Source organism: Centropristis striata, chromosome 20, assembly GCF_030273125.1.
Source record: "Centropristis striata isolate RG_2023a ecotype Rhode Island chromosome 20, C.striata_1.0, whole genome shotgun sequence".
In the NCBI taxonomy this organism is placed as follows: domain Eukaryota; kingdom Metazoa; phylum Chordata; class Actinopteri; order Perciformes; family Serranidae; genus Centropristis; species Centropristis striata.
Window position 1 is genome coordinate 2,423,493 of NC_081536.1, and position 19,428 is coordinate 2,442,920.

Below are 19,428 nucleotides of genomic sequence, written 5' to 3' on the forward strand. Positions count from 1 at the left end.
ATCTTTTCTGATTACCCTTACATCATATTAATGCAGAACAAGTGCCCTACCTCACAATGTTAGCAAATCAAAAGTTTATCTAGTCATTAGGGTTATCTTAGTCATGTTTCTAAATATACATTTTACATTTTTTTCCTAAATTGTTGCCGCAATGTATTTAGTCTGCTAGCTCTATCTTGCAATGTTAATGTTCTGACTTCAAGAGGCATTTGCATACATTTTCCCAATCAGGAACACTATTTTCTGATTATTCTGACATCATATTAATGCAGAACAAATGTCTTACCTCAATGTTAGCAAATTAAAGGTTTTGTATCCACCCCATGGTTTTATTAAATTAAAAAATGAATGGGTTTCTGCCTTGGCCAATAACACACCCTTTCTGTAGTTCTGTACCAAAAAGTCTTGTTACTTGTTGGCCGTCATATATACAAACCAATATATTTGCAGTAATCCCACATTGGCCCAACTGAACTCTAGCTCTAGTGTGAGACAGACAGAGCATGGAAAAAAATAAGATGGTAGCAAGTTAAACTGTGTGTTTAGCAATCTTCTCATGCTGAGTGCTTAAATCAGTAAGGTACACATATTCACAGGTGTGATTCTGTTTCTTTGTATGTGTGTGACAGTTTAAACAGCAGGGGATGAGCAGCATATGGCAGTGTGTATCTACGGAGAGTGTGCCTTAAGTGAATGTTGAGTAATTCATTCAGGTGAATAGAAATCTCTGCAGCAACAAATTTCACACTACATTTCATCCCAGGTCAATTAAGCATAATGCTCTGCTGCTCTGCCAGGTCAGTGGTTTAAAAAAAAAAAAAAAACAGCTTATATTGGTTCAAGGCCTCATGACATTATAAAGCCAGGAGTAGTTTGTCAACCAGAAATGACCTTGGGAGTTGTGGAGGAGGTGGTGCGAGATGATGCAGCTCCGGTAATATCACTGAGGGAAAAGATGAAGAAGTGTCTGGATAAAAACTACCCTGTCATCGGCTTAAATTTCTGACTTTGCTTGGACGATCAGCGCGCTCCTAAATCAGACTGGCAGTGATAGTTAAGAGGCAGGAAGTTGAGGAGGGTAAAAAAAAAAAAGGGAATACGAGGTCTTCGGCCCCCAACTGTCCCTCTCACTGTGCTGGCGGCTTGTCCACCACCTGTAATTGTGCTTTGATTTACGCATTGTCAAATATCCCCTGTGACAACACCTGCTGCCATTAAAACCCATCAATAAAGGTTGGGGTGAAAGGTCATTTAATTTGATTTTTACACCTCGCACTTGGCTTTCATTGCAGGGGCCATATTTTTCCTTCTTTTTATGGGATCTTCATTATTTTGTGTGGAAAAGCGATAAACTGTCACTGGCAGGGGGGGTGGTGAGAGGGACCCAACCCAAACAAAACAACACACCACGGGGCACCACCACTCTTCTGAACTCTCATTTCCACTCTACTTAGTGGGGGACAGTGGACATTTAGGGGGAGATAGCAGGTAAACAGTAGATGTCACATAGAAGTGGTGTACATCATCTGACAGCTGGGAACCTGAAGATTAATTTGAGATGCAGCTCAGCACTTATTATCTAGCACTGCATATTTTATTTTGTGCGGGCAGTACATTTTACTTTTTTTTTTATTTGTATTATTTGTATACATTTTTAATGTATTTTATCTTATTGCATCTTACTGTTCTATTGTTTACTACATCTCTTTGTATTGTGTTATGTATTTATTGTTTGTGCAGCACTTTGGAAACCTTGTGTTTGCTAAAATTGTGCTATATAAATAAAGGGGATTGGATTGGATTGGAGCACTGGGTGTTAAGACGTTCTACTCATAAATATGTAAAACATTGTGTTTTGGTTTGGTGTCTATTCAAATGTTGATAGTTTATAGTTACTTCACGATGATGGGAGTACATAATTGCCATTCCCATGCCCAATGAAGTCTTATTGCTGCATTTGTTGCATATATTTGGTGCAAAAAGTAACATTTTTGACCACTTGAGAATCAATAAAAATGGAATATCTATGCTGTATCAAAAACGTTTGGTGTTTTTCGAGATTTCTGCAAGTACTGCGTGTTTTCAGCAAAAGGATGGTGAGCAAGTTTGTACTAGAAACTAACTAAGAATAATGGTAAATGTCAGTATACCTCCATCCATCCTCTGAATGCTCCAGGTCTCTAGTTTGTGGTTGTAAAGCTTCACAAGGCTATAATTATCGTAGAGGTCACAACAGGTCATTTTATACAGTGAGGTCAGGTTTAAAACAATGCTCTCACGACAATGAAATGGCAGTAACAATAACATATATACAATTGGTTTCTGAATCCACTAGAGTCATACCCAATTGCAAGACTGTTAATGGATCCCCGTGTGCAGAACTATTCAAATTGGCGAAAAAACACATTTGTAATGCATTAGAAAAACGGCACGGTTTTGCCCCAAACTGTGTGGAATTGCATAAATCATGTCTGTAAAGGGGAGAGTAATGGTTACCCATAAAAGTTTTTAATATTTAATTCAGATATCTTGAAGTCAGAGGTTAAAGTACCCCTTTTAAAATGGACCTGCCAATTTATTCCTTGCCAGCATTTAGCCTTCTGACAGTTCCTTCATGACAAGATCGTACAACCTGGTTGGTACCAACAGATTCCTTAGGTCTTCTAGTTTCATACCCATTTTAATGCATTTACTGTAGCCTTAAGATTGCACTACTGCACTATTGCACTTAAGGACTTGGACTTTTTAAAAACATTGTTACTTAGATATATATTTTATTTATACAGCGTTGATAATGTGGTGTTTTGTTGTGTTTTGTTTTAAGCATTTTTCTATATTGATATAAATATCAATATTTTGTACTGTGCAACTGGAGGAGGACTGCTCCAAACAAAATTTTGTTGTCTTGTACAATGACAATAAAGTTCTATTCTATTCTATTCTATTCTAAGAGTGAGTCTGCTACAGTCTGTAAAAGATCTAAAGTCGATTGAGAACGGCAGTGTCCCCAATGAGTTGAAGAGGTTAATAATATAATGTAAAGAGGAAGCCCATTGGATAGAAATGTCAAAAAACTGACACAAACTCCCACAACAAGGGCACCATTTGGCTTTTTCCCCCAATCAGAAGCTTCATTACAACAGAGGCAAAGACTGTGAGAAACTCAGGTTCAACTATCTATTCTAATAAGGCTAAGTGTTAGAGCCATTTTATACATTGTAGAGAAGCTGATAAATAATTCAGATTTGTATTTCATAAGTTCATAGTTCTTTATTGAGGTTGTAAGAATGCCTATTGGTTCGTAGGAATTGCACTCTTCTTATTGGCTGAAATGTGTGTAAAGTCATAATTGCTTACTTTGTTTTAATTAGGATTATGGAGACGAGGAGAGCACACTAGTTTTTGACCGTGCTCATAATTATCATTTTTTGGATTGCTGCAGTTTATTATTTGTAATGCTCAAACGAAAGGTTTTCAATAAACCATAAGAAAGAAACTGTGGGATTTTTTTGGCTTAAGACACGCGTCAACTACATCCTCACGCTCTATAATTAAAGTGTGCGTTTTAAGTAAAATTAGACGGAGCCACACTAACACTAAGTAAGCAGTCAATTTTCCTGAAGCATATGAAATAGAGGTAAGCTAAACAAAGAGACAACCAGGGATCCAATACAGCATCAGTTTATATAAATCCTATAAGGTCAGATTTCATTTAGCATGGCTTGTTTTACCACTTACGAGCTTTGACAGGTAAGAAATGAAAAAACTTTAAGCCGGAGCGGCATTTGTTCTTTATTCTTTTATGTCCTCTCATGTTGAAAACATCTCGGGGCTTTTGAGTAATGCCGAGGACTACGCCGCCGGCATGACAAGGAGAGGCAGGCCAGACAGAAAGGTTCATCACTTTACTACAGCTAGTACACAAACGCACCCTCCTCTCCCGGGCCCCCATCTGCCGACACCACACTGATAAAGTTACAATAAAGAGATACTGAAACAAAATCAATGGGGACGGAGGAGGGGGACGGCCCCGCGGGTGTGTGCTCCAGGAGAGGAAGAAACCGTGCAGATCTACAGACGCACACGCATGCTTTCGGACACAAAAACACACACACAAACACACACCATGCTCCTCCCATCTCTCCACCGGAGCAAGGCCCCGCGGTGCCCCTTGACGCCACGAGCGCCCGGAAAATTTAATCTTCCCAAATACTCATCAGGGCTCTCCATCGTGCCGCCGTGACAGCGCCGGGGATAATTAATTATACAATTTCGATGGGAATATCGACTAAACAAACCTATTAATCATAGCAAAAGTCAATAGGCATGGACACATTCAATCATGTCCCGGCCAATGATTACTCCTCTCAAAATACAATAATTATTTTCAAGAGCTGCCTCGAATTAAATTTCTGTCAAGCTGGTACAAGTCTTGCAGTTGATGAAGGATGCAATGGATTTTTTTTTTTTCTCTTTCCCTCCTTCCCCAGTGGAGGAGTGTGAGGAGGAACATTTATCCTTTTGGAAAGGTAGTTTGTTTTATAAGGATCATAACATGGTGTGTTTAACTAGACCATGACCATCAGATTATCTCTGATGCCCCCATTATGTCATCCATCTTGTCAGGCTTGGTGAGGAGGAGGAGGAAGAGGGAGGAGGAGGAGGAGGAGGAGGAGGAGGAGGAGGGGTGCCTCAGCCTCATGCAGCTACTGTTACACAGTTCCTAGACATTTCTGCTCATCACATTCAGTGATTCTGTCCTGTCCAACACTATGATGTTGACTGTAAGGTCAATATCTGCCAGCATCAGAGTCTTTACAATTCCATCTTTGGTTAAAAAGCTCAATGTTGTCACTCCCTGCTGTTTGGGTGGATTCTATTATTCAGGGAAAAAATATCAGGCAATAACAAATCATTTATGGAACCTGGTCTCACAGGAATCCGTGAAATAGCCACAGATTCACTTAACTCAAAATCCGTGGAATAGCCACGGATTCACTCAAATTTCCGTGAAACTGACACGGATTTCGCTACAATGCAAGTTAATGACAGTCATATCCCGTGGCTATTCCATGGATATTTGTTCCTATTGGTTTGTTCCAAGTCACGTGACTTTCAAGGTCCCGGCGGTCAGAAAAAAAACCCATGGCGGACAGTTTTCTCATTTTTAGTGAAAAAAATCAATATTTTGACTTAGTTTCTGCATAAAAATGGATTTTGATCACATTTCTAGCGAGAAATATATGTTTTATTTTCTAAATATTCACTCAGTGAATGTACATAATCACTTTGTATGTTGGAATAGCCACGGGATATGACTGTCATTAACTTGCATTGTAGCGAAATCCGTGTCAGTTTCATGGAAATTTGAGTGATTCCTTGGCTATTCCACGGATTTTGAGTTAAGCAAATCCGTGGCTATTTCACGTATTCCTGTGAGACCAGGTTGCATGTATGACATGTTAAATATTTACGGAAATTAAAAAAAAAAAACAGATTTTGTGGCTTCTTATAAATGGTTGCTTGCACACCCCTTCACATGGGGGAATATATAGTTCTATAAACCTCAATTTCAGCAGATTTTCGCCTGCAGAAATATAACTTCATCCATCCATTCTCGTCTGCTTATCCGGGGCCGGGTCGCGGGGGCTGCAGGATAAGCAGGGCATTCCAAGAGCCCCTCTCCCCAGCCACAACGTCCAGCTCCTCCTCGGGGACCCCGAGGCGTTCCCAGGCCAGGAGAGAGATATAATCCCTCCACCGTGTTCTGGGTCTTCTCCGGGGCCTCCTACCAGTTGGACCTGGAACTCCTCTAACGGGAGGCGCCCGGGAGGATCCTTACCAGATGCCCAAACCACCTCAGCTGACTCCTTTCGACGCGAAGGAGCAGCGGCTCTACTCCGAGCTCCCTCCAGATGTCTGAGCTCCTCACCCTATCTCTAAGGCTACGTTCAGACAGCAGGGCTTAATGCTCAATTCGGATTTTTTTGTGGAATTCGATTTTTTTGCAGGTTCGTTCACATTTCCAATTAAATGCGACTTGTATGTGATCTCCAGTGTGAACTTTAAACGTACCAAAAGTGTCCCACATGCACATTGGAGGACACGACGACGTCACACGCAGCATGCTCAGTGTTTACGGAAGTAGCGGAAAACATGGCCGCCAGCAGTAAGCCTATGTATGATGAATGCGACCAGGCCGTAGTAGATGCAAGCTATAGAAAGTTTGCCATATTACATATATACACCATAATTTAACACACCAATTTAACCAACTTTCTATCCCCGATTGAAGTTCATTCATTTGACTTTTATTATGTTTTCCTCATATGTGGCCAACAGAATAAATAAACTCTATGTGGCTTCACAGTTCATTCTGCTGTGTGTGTGTGTGTGTGTGTGTGTGTGTGTGTGTCCTTCATGGGATTTTTAACAAGGTCCAACTTTGAACTGCTTAATGTAATATACAGCCGTATAAAAGTGGAAGTGTGTCCTGGTTGTTTTTCTTCCTCAGACATTAAACACTGACTTCATCAACACTGAGTCTCATTTTAACGTTATTCTAAAGGCATTTGGAGCCTTGTGGGGACACAGAGAGTGTGTAGAGCTGTGAGGACATCAACTAAAGCATCTGAATGACTGAGGTCAGCAGCTGCAGCAGCAGCAGCGATGACTTGTTTGCACAAAAGCTTATCTACCTTCACACTACCATTTCTGTACCTACTATCCAAATATGGAAAAACCCTCACGTCAAAAAATTTGCAGCTGCAATTTAACTTTTGACTTTCATTCTGTTGTTCCCCTTCCCTTTCACATAGTCAGGCGGCTTAGGACCAGATTTAAGAATAAAGGGGACACGCCGGACAAAAGCACCAAATTTCTTCCACATGCTCTCTATCACCATAGGTTTAAATTTTTGGTAGGAGCCACTTCATCAAGATTGTGGATCGGAGATGGCACCCATATAAAGTCTATGAGAACCAATATATCTTCCAATCCACTTAAAAGGTCAATCTTGGTGTCAAAATATGCATTTTCTGGGTAAAGGAATCATTTTAAGCTATTGAGAAGATCTGACATGAGATTAAAGCGTTCCCTTGATTTTTTTTGAGCAGTGTACATTGCAGCTAATCCACACTCTCCCGTCTGGGCGAAAATTAACATATCTATTTGATCAAATAACTATCTAGTGATATTCTCAATAGCTTTAAATGATTCCTTGACACAGAAAATGTAGATTTTGACACCAAGATTGACCTTCTAAGTGGCTTGGAAGATATAGAGTTTCTCATAGACTTTATATGGCTGCCATCTCCGATCCACAATCTTGATGAAGTGGCTCCTACCAAAAATTGAAACCTATAATGATAGAGAGCATGTGGAAAAAAATTGGTGCTTTTGTCCGACGTGTCCCCTTTATTTAGCTAAGCCGCCTGACTACAGTTTGAAACGCAGTCAATGGCAGCTGTTGTTATTATGCAATGGAAAAAAGGATGCCTATAGAGCTGATGAAGTGAGTTAAATGTATAATAAACAAGTGGAAGTGGAGAAATGAGAGAGTAGATGGATATATAAAGGGTGAGGAAGTGAAGGGGTGACTTACTGAGGTCCCATTGTTTTCCCGGAAAACGTCCTGGTTGACATAATTAAAAAGCTTCTTTTCAAGTTGAAGAACAACCTGGAGAGAGAGAGAGAGAAACGGTGCTCTGATTAATATCAATACTAATGCGAGCTGCACTTTGTAATTAGAGCACTAATGAACAGCAGTGTGCTGCAGCGGCAGACAGCACTGTTAATTCTACACGTGTCTCACTGAGGCATCGCACCATTTACACTGCATGTTAACACAACCTGGAATAACTCAGGTTGAGCTATATGACATATATATATATATAGAACTAGGAAATAATTAGTATTTGAAGGTTTAATTACAAGTTCACAAGTGCAATTTCTACATGCAGTATACATTTATCGTCATATTCCTATTAAAGGGTTAGTTCAGATTATTTTAAGTGGGGTTGTATGAGGTACTTATACACATTCAGTGTAATAACTACAGTAGAGCAGCTGTTCTCAACCTTGGGGTTGGGACCCCAATTGGGGTCGCGAGATGATTTCTGGGGGTCGCCAAATCATTTTGGAAGTCAGCTCTGTCTCCACTGTGTTAAAGTGTTCATGTGTTAATGTGTTTTAGTCTTTTTGGTCACTTAATGTCTTTTTTTGGGTAATTTTGTGTGTTATTTGGTAATTTTGTGTCTTTTTTGTGTCTTTTTTTTTTTTTTATCATTTTGTGGTCAATTTGTGTCTTTTTTGGTCATTTTGTTTCCTTCTTTTGGTGTTTTTGTGTTTTTTTTTGTCATTTTGTGTCTTTTTGGTAATTTTGTTTCTTTTTTTGGTAATTTTGTGTCTTTTCTGGTCATTTTGTGTCTTTTTTGGTCATTTTGTGTCTTTTTTGGGTAATTTTGTGTCTTTTTTGGTCATTTTGTGTCTTTTTTCTGGTAATTTTGTGTCTTTTTTTGGTAATTTTGTTTCCTTTTTTGGTCATTTTGTTTCTTTTTTGGTCATTTTGTTTCTTTTTTGGGTGATCTGAACTGTGTGTGAGATTCAGTTCAGTGAGCGGGGGTCGTGGACAACATGCATGTTAAATTGGGGGTCGCGACTCAAAAAGGTTGAGAACTAGTGCAGTAGATGACAGGCAGCATGCTCCCAGTTTGGAGAGGCAGGAAGGCGCAACAATATACTGCTGTGGACAGAGGCAGCAGCAACATGTATTTAAACCTCCCAAAAAAATGTATATAATTATGTATAATAACTGAGCTGTTATATCCATCGATGCTCTCTTAACCCTCCTGTTATGTTGTGGGTCAAATTGACCCATTTCAAAGTTTAATAATCTAAATATATATATACATAATTAATTAATTCGCCAAAAAAAGGTGTGATTATGACGTTATTTCAGTTCAGCGTTATTGCATCATAATGCAGCTTACCTTTCGGTCATTGTCACTTTCTCGGAATATTAGCTTGTCAACTTCGTTGGTGTCGGCGGCTCGGACCGTCTGCATGGTGGCAGTGGAGCAGAGACTCTGCAGGGGAGAGAGGAAGAAGAAGAAAATAATAATGTTAGGATACGATTTTATCTTGATACTTGAGCCACCGTACTATACGACTATATTTTTGCGATTTTAAGCATTTTGCGATATGGTGAGTATTGCGATACAATACATGGTGATGATGTCCACAAAATTTATTTCAATGAAGAATTGAAAATAAGAAAACATTCTCAGTCTGTTCATCTCACTTCAGTCTTTTTATTTCTCCACAATGAGAGTCAAACCCACAGACTGACCAACAAAGTATTCAGTCAAACTGAACTGAACTGATATCAAACATGTTGGACGACAACAACTGCAGCATTTTATCAAACTTTCAAAAACTTTAAGCTTCACTGCTCTGAATTTTCTTTAACCCATTGAGGCCTAAAACGCCTGTAAAACATCTGGGCGATTTTAAAATAACCCCCTAAAACCTGAAGTTTTTCTGGAAATTCAACAGAAGTGTCAACGCTTCTACTAAATAATAGATTTTTCAGCCTCTGTAGCAGATAGAAATAAAATTCAAAAAGTATCTGAGAGCTTATACAAATACTACAGAACGACTTATCCGCTTTCCAGGCTTCAATGGGCTAATTAAACATAAAAAAAGACAAACTCTGCAGCCTTATTTCAACAACTTCCCAACACCATACCCACATGGTGCCTATATATTCCTCAGATCTTCTAGTTTCATATGATACCAGTATCTCCAGTATATTCAGAAAAGTGAGAACACTAAATATCGATATCTTGAAGAGGTTCATTAGGCCTAATAATATACTTTTTTTTACACTGTTTCTTTATATAAGGCCAATATAGCAAATAGTTTCTTGTACCTGACAAGTTTCGGCTACCTTGCCTCTGTAGCCTTCATCAGAGGTGTCACGTGATGTTTTGCTATATTGGCCTTATATAAAGAAACAGTGTAAAAAAAACCCCAAAAAAACTAAATATCGATACTTGGCGGCAATGAATCGATATAATACTGCCATGCAAAATATCGCAATCCAATGCAATATGGTTTTGTGTTCATAGAAAAAAAGAAACCATTTGGTTAGCTGTCCCTCACATGCACACACACTTTGTACAGTAGATTATAATTCCCTGAGAATAAAGGATTCCTGCAGCCTTTGTTCCAAACACCTTGCAGCTCATTTGAATGATTTTTAAAGAACCGTCCCACAATCTAGCAGCTCACTGTCCCTTCTCTTTATCTGGCTCTATGTACTGACCCCGAGGACTGTGTGCATGGTTAAATTCCCCTTTTAGGACTCTTTTAACAATTAGTTAAACATTCGACCATCTGTGTTTGAAGACAGTTGAATGAGGTAATCCCTCAGCCAGTGGTTCCCATACCACACGGCAGCCACTGGGTGACCTGATTGAAATTCAAAGCACAGATTAGATAATCGGGTCAAGCCAATATAGCGAGCAGAAAAAGGCCCTTTAGACTGAAATGTCACAAATCAGTCCTGCTTCGGCCACGAAGAAAACGGCACACCAGATTAGAACAAACACCGTGCACGGAGAGAGAGAGTGGAGCTACTCTCTGCAGCCCCCCCCCCCCCACGACTCTGCAGCCATTCCTTCATGCTCACCCCCCCCCCCTCAAGCAACTTTCTAAAGCCCTAACAAATCGCTCCATCTTTCACTCATTTAGGCCATCCAAATGCAGGGTCAATATGGTCCCCTGGCAGCCAAATGCTAATGCGCTTAAGTGCGCTTAAGCAGCTTTGTGCAATGAATAGGCCAAAGAAGGAGCTAGTGAGAAGGGCAAGAGATACTTTCCCTGTCAAAAAGTCATTGTAACCACAACTAGCAAAGACAAACGCAGAAAGTCCTTTTTTTTTTTTACCATCTCTGATTAGCGCCAATGGCCCCAAATGTGGTCTTGTGATCTGTTTGATACAATTTTTATTAATTTTAGACACAAGTAAAAATAGCCTATGAAATAAAATAGGCCAATCTTTTTCTGAAATAAATATATTTATGTAAAAAAAGAATAACGAACATTACAAAAGAAGTAAATATGACAAACCCTAGGAAGGGCAGCATTTAAATGTATAAAGAAATAATTTGTTTTAGCTCTATCGATGTGTGCAATATGGTCTAATTCCATATCACATTTAAAAATATATCAGTATATTTATATATATATATATATATATATATATATATATATATATATATATATATATATGATATATATATGAATAGGCCAAAGAAGGAGCTAGTGAGAAGGGCAAGAGATACTTTCCCTGTCAAAAAGTCATTGTAACCACAACTAGCAAAGACAAACGGCAGAAAGTCCTTTTTTTTTTTTACCATCTCTGATTAGCGCCAATGGCCCCAAATGTGGTCTTGTGGTCTGTTTGATGCAATTTTTTATTCATTTTAGACACAAGTGAGAAAATCAAAGCTCCATCAAAGCTCCTATCTTAAATAAAAATAGCCTATGAAATAAAATAGGCCAATCTTTTTCTGAAATAAATATATTTATGTGAAAAAAGAATAACGAACATTACAAAAGAAGTAAATATGACAAACCCTAGGAAGGGCAGCATTTATATATATATATATATATATATATATATATATAAAGAAATCATTTGTTTTAGCTCTATCGATGTGTGCGATATGGTCTAATTCCATATCACATATCGCAGTTCAAGTCAAATGAACAGCTTGAAAGGGTACAAAGGTAAGTGGTGAATTGCCAGAGGTAAATAAAAAAAGGTAAAAAATAATGTACATTTCAGAATTATACAAGTAGGCCTTTTTTCAGGGAACAAGAAGTGGGTTAACAACTTAACTCTATGGAGTCTTGGGCTATTTTGTCCATTTTTGAATTCTTTTCATGTCTTTGTAAGTCATTTTGTGTCTTTTTTTAGTCATTTTGTGTCTTTATTTAGTCATTTTGTGTCTTTTGGTGTCTTTTTTTGGTCATTTTGTGTCTTTTTTTGGTCATTTTGTGTCTTTTTTTAGTCATTTTGTGTCTTTTGGTGTCTTTTTTTGTCATTTTGTGTCTTTTTTTGGTCATTTTGTGTCTTTTTTTAGTCATTTTGTGTCTTTTGGTGTCTTTTTTGTCATTTTGTGTCTTTTTTTGGTCATTTTGTGTCTTTTTTTAGTCATTTTGTGTCTTTTGGTATCTTTTTTTGTCATTTTGTGTCTTTTTTTGGTCATTTTGTGTCTTTTTTTAGTCATTTTGTGTCTTTTCTGTCATTTTGTGTCTTTTTTTAGTCCTTTAGTCCAACATAAAATGTGATTTTGAATCTTTTTTTTACTTTCAAAACACTATCATGCTCAATAAAGAATTTTAAATGTTGCAAATGTGCATTCATTTCAGAGTACACTGAGACATTAAACTGCATCATTTTCAATTAAATTCTGGAAAAGTTGGTGTGTTCTAAAACTTTTGACCAGTAGTGTATATTAAGATTTTTTTTTAAATTCTCAATTGGATCTTATATCTTATTGGATCTTAATTCTACAAGCATCGTCTTGAGTCTTGTGATTCTTCCAAGCGAGCCCCCTTCTGTTATCCGCTTTGCAAATTCAAAAGTCAGTCAAGCAGAAATCTCTGGCCACTTCACAGCTAATACTGCAGCCAGGAGCTCCACTGCATCAATATCCAAAAGGACAAAAATAAACCTTACATTCACGTTCAAATGATTCGGTAATCCAGTAAACAGGACTTGGATCAAAACATGATTCCTTGTACATTTGGCAGTGCTACACCTGCATAAGTACACTGTAAAAAATGTCTGTAGATTTTACGGTGAAAAACTGCTAAACCATGACAGTAAAAGACTGTAAAATGATTTTTTTTTATCATTTTGTGGTCAATTTGTGTCTTTTTTGGTAATTTTGTTTCCTTTTTTTGGTCATTTTGTGTCTTTTTTGGTCATTTTGTGTCTTTTTTTAGTCATTTTGTGTCTTTTTTTAGTCATTTTGTGTCTTTTTTGGTCATTTTGTGTCTTTTTTGGTCATTTTGTGTCTTTTTTTTAGTCATTTTGTGTCTTTTTTGGGTCATTTTGTGTCTTTTTTTAGTCATTTTGTGTCTTTTTTGGTCATTTTGTGTCTTTTTTTAGTCATTGAGTCATTTTTGACTCATTTAGTCATAAAATGATAAATGAGTTAATTCAGTTTCAATAAGAATGAAACACCGTAAATGTATATATCAGCCAAAACAGTATGTTTTACTTCTTTTTTTTTTTTTTAAATACATTACTCTACTGTAATATTCACTGGCACTGTGTTTGTGTCAAAAATACACTGTAATATATAAACAAACTTGAATATCATGAAATAAAGATGAAAGTATCAAAAGACAAAAACTCAAATTTCTGAGAAAAATAAATCAGATATTCTTTAAGATTAAAACCAGTACATTTACGAGTGAAAAATGAAAATATTTTCAGAGATTTTAGATGCAAATTTAAGTGAAAGCAACTGATATTCTGAGATAAAGTTTTAATGTGTAAGCCATCACTGTAATTTTTGCATTTATCTTTTGTAAAAAATACTTTTTCTAACTGTTAAATGTTCTAAACACAATATCTCTAACAAAAATATACTGTCATATTTAATAGTAAAATCTTATGAAGTATTTTCTTGTCAATTATATGGCAGAACAGAGTTTCTTTTGATGGAAAAACTCTTTATTTATACTGTAAAAAATGGAATAAAATGGCAATCTCAAACCTAGCCAATATCTTTTTACCGTAATATTAAAAAAAGTTGCACCGTATTTATTACGGTAAAGTTCTGGCAACCACAGCTGCCGGTTTTTTTACCGTAAAAACAACAGTTTTTTTTTTTTTACAGTGTAGGCTCATGCATGAGGATATGAACAGATAGAAGATGACATCATTCATTCTCAGGGAGATAATTGAAGCACAGGTTTCGTATGTTAGCCTTAAACGTGTGCCAAGAGTGTCGCTGCAAGGAAGACTCAATTAGAAGAAAAATACAATTAGCTAATGCTGCCTTTTCATGTGGGGAAAGTGTCTTTTTCCCAGAACAATTACAGTCTGGGTTAAACTATTTTAGCTTCGGGGAAACTAATGAGTCCAATCACAGGTTTTTTTGGCCCAAAAGTGACAAAAGAAGAAGACAAAAAAAAGACACCAAAAGACACAAAATGACTAAAAAAAGACACCAAAAGACACAAAATGACTAAAAAAAAGACACAAAATGAATAAAAAAAGACACCAAATGACAAAAAAAGACACCAAAAGACACAAAATGACTAAAAAAGACACAAAATGACCAAAAAAAGACACAAAATGACAAAAAAGACACCAAAAGACACAAAATGACAAAAAAAGACACCAAAAGACACAAAATGACTAAAAAAAGACACAAAATGACCAAAAAAAAGACACAAAATGACTAAAAAAAGACACCAAATGACAAAAAAAGACACCAAAAGACACAAAATGACAAAAAAAGACACCAAAAGACACAAAATGACTAAAAAAGACACAAAATGACCAAAAAAAGACACAAAATGACAAAAAAGACACCAAAAGACACAAAATGACAAAAAAAGACACCAAAAGACACAAAATGACTAAAAAAAGACACAAAATGACAAAAAGACACCAAAAGACACAAAATGACTAAAAAAAGACACAAAATGACCAAAAAAAAGACACAAAATGACAAAAAAAGACACCAAAAGACACAAAATGACTAAAAAAAGACACAAAATGACAAAAAAAGACACAAAATGACAAAAAAAGACACCAAAAGACACAAAATGACTAAAAAAAAGTCCATTTTCCATGTGACAAAAGAAGCTGGTAAAACTTGATTTATTTCCATTTATTTCCATGTTTTCAATGTGGTTTGTCTGTTTGTTTGTCTGTCAGCAGGATTGAATAAAAACTACTGGCCTGATTTTTATTTTTATGAAACTTGGTGGAAGAGCTAGTAGCATGAGCCAAGGAAGAACCCAAGACTTTTTGCAGGGGATCCGGATCACGGGGCAGACACATTAATTCAATTTCACTTTTCTGAACACTGCAAGATAGGGCACTAGTGCTGCATTTGTGTGGTGTTGGAATAATATAAAAAATGAATGTCCCAGTCATATTTCATGGCTTTTCTTACTGGAAACAGCTGGCAACATGTTGTTGAAACACTAAAATACAACATGTGTTGTTCATACATTACAACCTGAGCCTCAATTATGCTCCCAGAAAATAGAACGGTCCATTTAAAACAATGCATCAAATGTTTCTAACAACAACAAACACGGCAGTGTTTTTTTTTGGTCGTCTGTCTGTTTTCGCCGTGTGGCTTTGTACTGGTGTATCGTTGTTTTCATTTTTGTTGTTGTGGTTGTCCTTTATATTATTCTTTGTATGTTATTTGTGTGTACATTGTCTTATTTGTAAATATCTTCCTGAGTCTTTGTTGTCTAGAATTGTGTTTTAGTGTTTTGTTTTCATATTGTGGCTCCTAATAAGTAATCCACTGTTCTTTTCTTTGTTTCTTCGTTAATAAAAATAATTAAATAAAAAAAACAAAAAAACAAACAAACAAACAAACATGGCAGCAGTGGAGGAGGAGGTTGTAAAAATATGGACAGATTTTTTTTTTAACCAATATCTTCTGCAAAAGTTCTGCTATTTTCTTAATTTCTTCCTTGTAGGGCTGGGCGATATGGACCAAAAGTCATATCCCGATATATATATCCCGATATTTTTATTGCAAAGTGAGAGCAAATGTTCAGTCAATGTCAAAGCCAAATATGACATGTGATTTTATTGAAACCCTTTATTTAACTGAACATAAATACTGTATAACAACAGGAGTACCTTTTTAAAATTAAAATCAAAGCTCCATCAAAGCTTCTATCTTAAATAAAAATAGCCTATGAAATAAAATAGACCAATCTTTTTCTGAAATAAATATATTTATGTGAAAAAAGAATAACAAACATTACAAAAGAAGTAAATATGACAAACCCTAGTAAGGGCAGCATTTATATATATAAAGAAATAATTTTTTTTATTTTACACATGGGTACCATCATTTTCATTTAATATTCACTTCCTGTCTGTCTATGTCACTGTATTGTATTATTGCACAATAAAAAAAAAATATATTATATATTATATATATAAAATATATATATATATATATATATATATAATATATATAATATTTTTTTTTTTTATTTTAATATTTTTATATATTTTTATATATAATATTTATATATATATATATATATATATATATATATATATATATATATATAAAATATATAATTCCATATCACATTTAAAAAAAATCTGTATATTTTTTATATCAATATATCGCCCAGCCCTACTTCCTTGCATCTTATGCTCTTTCCCACTAGTAATATTTGCTCCACTGCTCTGTTTTATCTGTAAGATTTAAAAAAACATGCAGAATTACGGATAAAATTAACACGTTGAGAAGGTTCAGTTCGTATTTTATCTAAAGTTGAGCATAAATGAGTCCTTTAAGCTCATGAACACATTTAATAAAAGCAACTTCCCAACTCTGGAAATGGGACTATCCAAGCAGCATGTGATAAAGCTTTTGTTTTAACATTTTTATATATTTCATAAACTAAACCCGATATTAGACTATCCATGGCTGCACTGTCACACACCACTGCTGCATGTGGCTGATTGATCCATTCATGAGCTCATTGACTGACCGATCAGTGTGTCAGAGCTGTTGGTGGTGGCTGATTGCACCCGATTGATCACAGATCCCCTACTGTCACCCTTTGTGAGAAACACCCCCTTCATCCAACACACACACACACACACACACACACACACACACACACACACACACACACACACACACACACACACACACACACACACACACACACACACACACACACACACACACACACACACACACACACACACACACACACACACACCAAGCCACGCTCATCCCACTGCTTCTGTCATAAGATCTGCTCCGCAAACAGCAAGTTTGTGAAAATGAGAATGAGAATAAAATTCTTTATTGAGCATGATAGTGTTTTGAAAGTAAAAAAAAGATTCAAAATCACATTTTATGTTGAACTAAAGGACTAAAATGACAAAAAAAGACACAAAATGACCAAAAAAAGACACAAAATGACTAAAAAAAGACACAAAATGACCAAAAAAAGACACAAAATGACCAAAAAAAGACACAAAATTACTAAAAAAAGACACCAAAAGACACAAAATGACTAAAAAAAGACACAAAATGACCAAAAAAAGACACAAAATGACACAAAATGACAAAAAAAGACACCAAAAGACACAAAATGACTAAAAAAAAGACACAAAATGACAAAAAAAGACACCAAAAGACACAAAATGACTAAAAAAAGACACAAAATGACTAAAAAAAAGACACAAAATGACAAAAAAGACACCAAAAGACACAAAATGACTAAAAAAAGACACAACATGACCAAAAAAAGACACAAAATGACTAAAAAAAGACACAAAATGACTAAAAAAAAGACACAAAATGACCAAAAAAAGACACAAAATGACAAAAAAAGATACCAAAAGACACAAAATGACTAAAAAAAGACACAAAAGGACCAAAAAAAGACACAAAATGACAAAAAAGACACCAAAAGACACAAAATGACTAAAAAAAAGACACAAAATGACAAAAAAAGACACAAAATGACCATAAAAAGATACCAAAAGACACAAAATGACTAAAAAAAGACACAAAATGACAAAAAAAAACACCAAAAGACACAAAATGACCAAAAAACCCACAAAATGACAACACACACACACACCAAGCCCTGCTTCTCTGTCATAAGATCTGCTCCGCAAACAGCAAGTTTGTGAAAATGAGAATCCCATGCTGTCACTTAGGGACCATATGAATGCAGTGATGTCTCCTTCAGACTGCCAGCAGAGTCCAGGTGCTGGTCCAGAACAGACCGTCCCCTTCAAAGGCTCACAGACATGCTCTCCCTGACCGCCATAAATGATATTAACAGAGTGAATTTGGCTGGAATTGGCCAACAATTAGCAACGTCAGAGGGACACAAGTCGATGGGAGAATATGAAGAGGCAGCTGTCAGGATGAAGCAGCTGCAGCTCAGAGGAACAGTAAGGATGTCTTTACTTCTCCTGGAGCTTTTTAAGTGATCCTGCAAAGTGACTTGGCATCACATCTCTGCATTATGGGTCAAAGGTCAACTGTGAGTGTTTGCAGAGGGCCGGGGGGGCCGGGGGGGGGGGGGCGGGATGAGAGGTTGCCGAGGAAGGCGCTTGCTTTTGTGCATCAATGGAGGATAATCTCATGACTGTCGAAGGAGGAAGCGGCTGTTTAAAGGAGCTCTCTATTCCAGCTGCTCTCCTTAGAAGAGAGGTTAAAGCAATCTGTCCCACTTCAAAGACCAGAGACACACACACACACACACACACACACACACACACACATTCAGGCCTTCTGTCTCTGGTGCTGCCAACAGATGGAGGTGCCCGACTTAAACAGTAAGAAACACACCCACAGCACAATCACACACAGGGGTGTTCTCTAGTCAGGGTTTAGAATAAGAGGCAGACTGATGGGAGGTACTACAGAGAAAAGAACATTCAATTATATCAAATATACACTACCGGTCAAAAGTTTTAGAACACCCCAATTTTTCCAGTTTTTTTATTGAAAATCAAGCAGTTCAAGTCAAATGAACAGCTTGAAAGGGTCCAAAGGTAAGTGGTGAACTGCCAGAGGTAAATAAAAAAAGGTAAGCTTAACCAAAACTGGAAAATAATGTACATTTCAGAATTATACAAGTAGGCCTTTTTCAGGGAACAAGAAGTGGGTTAACAACTTAACTCTATGGAGTCTTGGGCTATTTTGTCCATTTTTGAATTCTTTTCATGTCTTTGTAAGTCATTTGGTGTCTTTTTTTTAGTCATTTTGTGTGTTTTGGTGTCTTTTTTTGTCATTTTGTGTCTTTTTTTGGTCATTTTGTGTCTTTTTTTAGTCATTTGGTGTCTTTTTTTGGTCATTTTGTGTCTTTTTTGTCATTTTGTGTCTTTTTTGTCATTTTGTGTCTTTTTTTGGTCATTTTGTGTCTTTTTTTGTCATTTTGTGTCTTTTTGTGGTCATTTTGTGTCTTTTTTTGGTCATTTTGTGTCTTTTTTTTGTCATTTTGTGTCTTTTTGGTAATTTTGTGTCTTTTTTTGGTCATTTGGTGTCTTTTTAGTGATTTTGTGTCTTTTTTTTGTCATTTTGTGTCATTTTTTTGTCATTTTGTGTCTTTTTTTTGTCATTTTCTGTCTTTTTTTGGTCATTTTGTGTCTTT

General features: G+C 36.4%; 1 protein-coding gene across 2 annotated transcripts in view; it reads right to left on the minus strand.

Annotated features, from left to right (window-relative positions):
• The window catches only part of LOC131993238 (inositol polyphosphate-5-phosphatase A), a 310,981-nt gene that overhangs the window by 44,023 nt on the left and 247,530 nt on the right, over positions 1–19,428 (minus strand). For both annotated transcript variants that reach the window (XM_059359041.1, XM_059359042.1), the window contains exons 10-11: positions 8,991–9,086; positions 7,604–7,678 (exon numbers count right to left, since the gene is read on the minus strand). In XM_059359041.1, the coding sequence (XP_059215024.1) occupies positions 7,604–7,678; positions 8,991–9,086 (171 nt within the window). The remainder of the gene's footprint in view (positions 1–7,603; positions 7,679–8,990; positions 9,087–19,428) is intronic.